This window comes from Mesitornis unicolor, unplaced genomic scaffold, assembly GCF_000695765.1.
Source record: "Mesitornis unicolor isolate BGI_N332 unplaced genomic scaffold, ASM69576v1 scaffold6806, whole genome shotgun sequence".
Taxonomy (NCBI): Eukaryota; Metazoa; Chordata; class Aves; order Mesitornithiformes; family Mesitornithidae; genus Mesitornis; species Mesitornis unicolor.
Genome location: NW_010191602.1, coordinates 21,171 through 25,576, shown reverse-complemented (window position 1 = coordinate 25,576; position 4,406 = coordinate 21,171). Strand labels below are relative to the sequence as shown.

General features: G+C 36.7%; 1 protein-coding gene across 1 annotated transcript; it reads left to right on the top strand.

Moving 5' to 3' along the window:
• The first annotated feature begins 364 nt into the window (after window positions 1-364).
• NFIL3 (nuclear factor, interleukin 3 regulated) lies at window positions 365-2,215 on the top strand. The gene has a single exon (XM_010186787.1). It carries the CDS (start codon window positions 553-555, stop codon window positions 1,927-1,929), a length of 1,377 nt encoding a protein of 458 aa, XP_010185089.1. The 5' UTR covers window positions 365-552; the 3' UTR covers window positions 1,930-2,215.
• The last annotated feature ends 2,191 nt before the right edge of the window (window positions 2,216-4,406 follow it).

Below are 4,406 nucleotides of genomic sequence, written 5' to 3'. Positions count from 1 at the left end.
GTCCTGCAGTGTTGGCGGTTTAGGTCGATCAGTGATAGCATTTTATGGTTGGACTTGATTTTAAAGATCTTTTTCAACCAAATTATTCTATGATTCTATGACTGTCATGGAAAGTTCCGTGCAACATTACTATGGGATCAAAACTCAAGTATTTTTAAATTGATTTTATTGTATTTTATTTACCATATTTTATTTGTTTTAGAAGCAAATCTTAGAATATCAGTAGTTTCAGTGTTGGGCTGTCTTCATATTGCAGTAGGGTTAATGAATCAAATGCTGGTCTGAGCTTTTTATCAAAAGCTACTTTAGCGTGTCCTGAACCAGCAGTTCCTAAATAGTAATCAAATTCTGTATTTATTGCAGGTTTTTAAGAAGATTCCCATTGCCTCTGCCACGAAAATTGGTTTTAGACACTTCTGTCTGACAGTATGAAAGAAAAGGAAGAATATGTGTGGATTTAAAATTACTGTATTTATCAAGTTGTGGATTGAGAAGTACTGGGGATAGTGCTTGCTCTGTTGCTCATTGTACATCTACTGCAAATTGTTTCTGATGCAGCTGAGAAAAATGCAGACCCTTAAAAAGGAACACGGACCTGTTGACACAAGTAGCAATGTCGACAAAATCATGGTACTTAAGTCTACTTTAGCAGAAGTGTCTGAAGAATTGTCTACAAATGAAGATATACTACTTACTGAAGCAAGTAGTGGAAAAAGCAAATCTTCAGCTTGCCGGAGAAAGCGAGAATTCATTCCAGATGAAAAGAAAGATGCTATGTATTGGGAGAAAAGGCGGAAAAATAATGAAGCTGCCAAAAGATCTCGTGAAAAACGACGACTGAATGACCTTGTCTTAGAGAACAAACTAATTGCACTGGGAGAGGAGAATGCCACTTTGAAGGCAGAGCTGCTTTCGTTGAAGCTGAAGTTTGGTTTAATTAGTTCTACAGCCTATGCCCAAGAGATACAGAAACTCAGTAGCTCAACAACTGTGTATTTCCAAGACTATCAGAGTTCCAAATCAAATATTAACTCGTTTGTAGATGAACATGAACCATCTATAGTTGGTAGCAGTTGTATTTCTGTCATTAAACATTCTCCTCAAAGCTCAATGTCTGATGTGTCTGAAATGTCATCCATAGAGCACACTCAACCAAGTCGTATACAAAGCAACTGCAGAAGTCCTGAAAACAAGTTCCAGATTATAAAACAGGAGCCCATGGAACTGGAGAGAGAGCCACGAGATGACAGAGGTTCATATAAAGCATCCATATATCCAAACTACATGGGAGCTGCCTTTAATGTGTACTCACATTCTCCTCCTCTCCTGCAAGTTAATAGGTCCTCCAGTAATTCCCCTAGAACGTCAGAAACTGATGATGGTGTAGTTGGAAAGTCATCTGATGGAGAAGATGAACAGCAGGTTCCTAAGGGTCCAATCCATTCCCCAGTTGAACATAAAAATGTTCATGCAACAGTTAAAGTTCCAGAAGTGAATTCTTCAGCTTTGCCTCACAAGCTTCGAATTAAAGCCAAAGCCATGCAAGTTAAAGTGGAAGCAATGGATAATGACTATGATGCAACACAGAAATTGTCATCACCCATTGACATGTCCTCAAAAAGACATTTTGAGCTTGAAAAACATGGTGCACAAAACTTAGTGCATTCTTCTCACACTCCTTTCTCAGTTCAAGTGACTAACATCCAAGATTGGTCACTTAAACCAGAACTCTGGCATCAGAAGGAACTCAATGTAAAAATTCAGAGTGGTTGCAAAACTGGAGTTGTTGAAATAAAAGACAATATCTACAATGTCTCTGAGTCAGAGAACCTGTATTTGAAGCAGGGCATAGCAAGCTTATCTGCAGAGGTTGCTTCACTTAAAAGACTTATAACTACACAACGAATCTCTGCATCAGACTCTGGTTAAATTACTACTGAATAAAGGATGTCAGTTGCAGTAGATCAGTATGTTTTGTATTATGCTAAATTTTCACTGGACTTGTGATGTCATTTCACTGTAATGTTCACATAATGTCTAATTGGTGTCTTTTTGTGCACAAATTATCATGAAGGCTAGGTTGTGTTATGATCACTATGCCTTGTGTATAGTCAAGTAGCCTGTACAAGGGCTGTATATAGTGAACTTTATTTTCTTTTTGTTCAACTATAAAGTGTGCAAGTTACCAGTTACAATAAAATATTGGTGACAAACACAGAACATCTACTCCAGTTCAGTTGATTTTATGAACTTGTAAATAAGTTGTTAATTAAAAACTGGCTTTTTCTTACACTGTGCTCAACTTCACTTACATGTTTGGTTTTTACAGCCTAACAACCAAATTACAATTTACAACGTGTGTAATCCTTCTGGCCACCTTTTTCCTTAACACATTTTTTGGAAGAGAATAGAAATAAAGTGAATATTTATAAATGAAACAGTACCAATTTATAGCCTTAGCCTTCTTTAACTTATTTATCAGTAGAAGTTAACCAAAAACCACACAAATTCTAAGCCAGTAACTAATATCAACAATCTTTTTTCTCCTTCTGTATTAAATGAGACTGTAATGAGTTTCCTGAATGCTTTATTGTGACAAGCTGTTTTTTCAATATTATGACTTTGTGATTTAGATGAAATAAGTTGGATTTGTGCATCTGCAAAGTTTTCAGAGCCTTGCAGTGACAGAATTGGACACCAATATCTTTGTCAAGGGGTGGCTTATGTGTGCAAGGCATGCAGACACAGAAAGAAGTGTGCATAAAAGGCTCTATCCCTCCTGCACATTTGCTCTTTAACAGCAGACCATGGGCCGCCTGTAGATGAAGGATAAGGCTACTAGATCTGTAAACTCTGGACTTAACTAGGCAAATAACTACATAAGGGGCAGGCAGTGGTAGAATAACAGTAGCAGAGTTAGAGGAGATCATCTGCTATTTTAGTTCCCCGTGTGGGAAATAACACAACTGTAAGCGTGAAGTAAGTCTTGCCACCAATTTGGTCTTGGTTTCCATGGCTTAGTTAATTGAACTGGAAGACCCTAGCTCACAAAAGAGCATTTTGCAAGAACTTCTTAAATGTAAAATAGAGACTGTGTGAAGAACTGCACAATGCAGACACTACCAGCCCTTTGCAGTTTATGCAGATGATAAGGTCTTCACTTGATGTGTGGACAGGGCTGCAGTGCTCTTTGTCTTTGAGAAAAGCCAATGGACCATGGCATGATACTGCATCGTGTATCCTTGGTTTGGCTTACCAAAGTCTTTCATTTTAAAATTAAAAATAATTTATAAATAGAGCATAGACTTTGCAGAGGTTCTTTTCATGGTACTTTCCCCTTCTTTTAACGTACTAACAGATCAGACTAACAAATAAGCTTTTTCTGAAAAGGCTTTTTATTAATTGCCATACTCTATAATAAATGGAGCCTTTCCATAGACTTCAAATACTAATAAACAATATGTAGATATTGTTTTTTAAATACATACTTGACTTGAGTGATAGGAAGTTCATCAATTTTTTTGGGGATATGGAGTCTGAGTCACTCCTGATAGCTCTGAAGCGTGGTCCAGCAGTCAAGGCAATGGCAAAACTCCCTAATGTCAGCAAGGCCAGGATTTGATTCTGTACCTTTTCAGGAGCTGATGATTAACAGTCATGTTATGGGTGGACCTTGGCACAGAAATCACTGGTACTTTCTGAGCTTTTTTGAGCCTTCTAACTGCTGTGCTGTATTTGTGGCATTCAGAGTTAATAAACTGTTACTCTTTTTTCATGCCTTAATAATACAGTAGAACCCATAGCTGGGCTCTGTGTGTATTTGGTAATTAATATAGATAACATTTCAATGTTACTGAAAATAAGCTCAGGATTATTGCATGAAATGTAAAAAATTGCATTGAATTATGGGGATATGAGACATGAGGCAGTGATTGCTGCTGTCTCTTTGCTTGCTAAGTATCTTCTGTAAGCAACAATAAAATTCTTTAAATATTTTGCATATTATTTATCACATATAATGTGTTCAAGGAGAGGACTTAAAACTCTCAGTGTTGCCATCTGTGTAAGCCTAGATCTATTGGTTTTTTTTTCCATTCCTTGTTACAGTTGTTTGTCATAATGGAAGAATGTTGTCCTCTTTCTAGCTCATTATATATTTTGTGTATCTGTTTTGTGCTATTAATACTTAACAGTAATGATGTAGTTAATTTGTTGAAGGATGTCATTGCAAGAAAGTTATAGCATGGAGCTTAGGAGCACAATCAGATGTTATTTATACTCCCTTTATACCTTAGTGTTATGCTTCATTTGAAGAAAGAAATAAATAATTTGTCTTTTGCTCAAAACCACATCTAATTACAACATGATTTTCTATTACTTTCACTGTCCTAGTCCAACACAGAGGC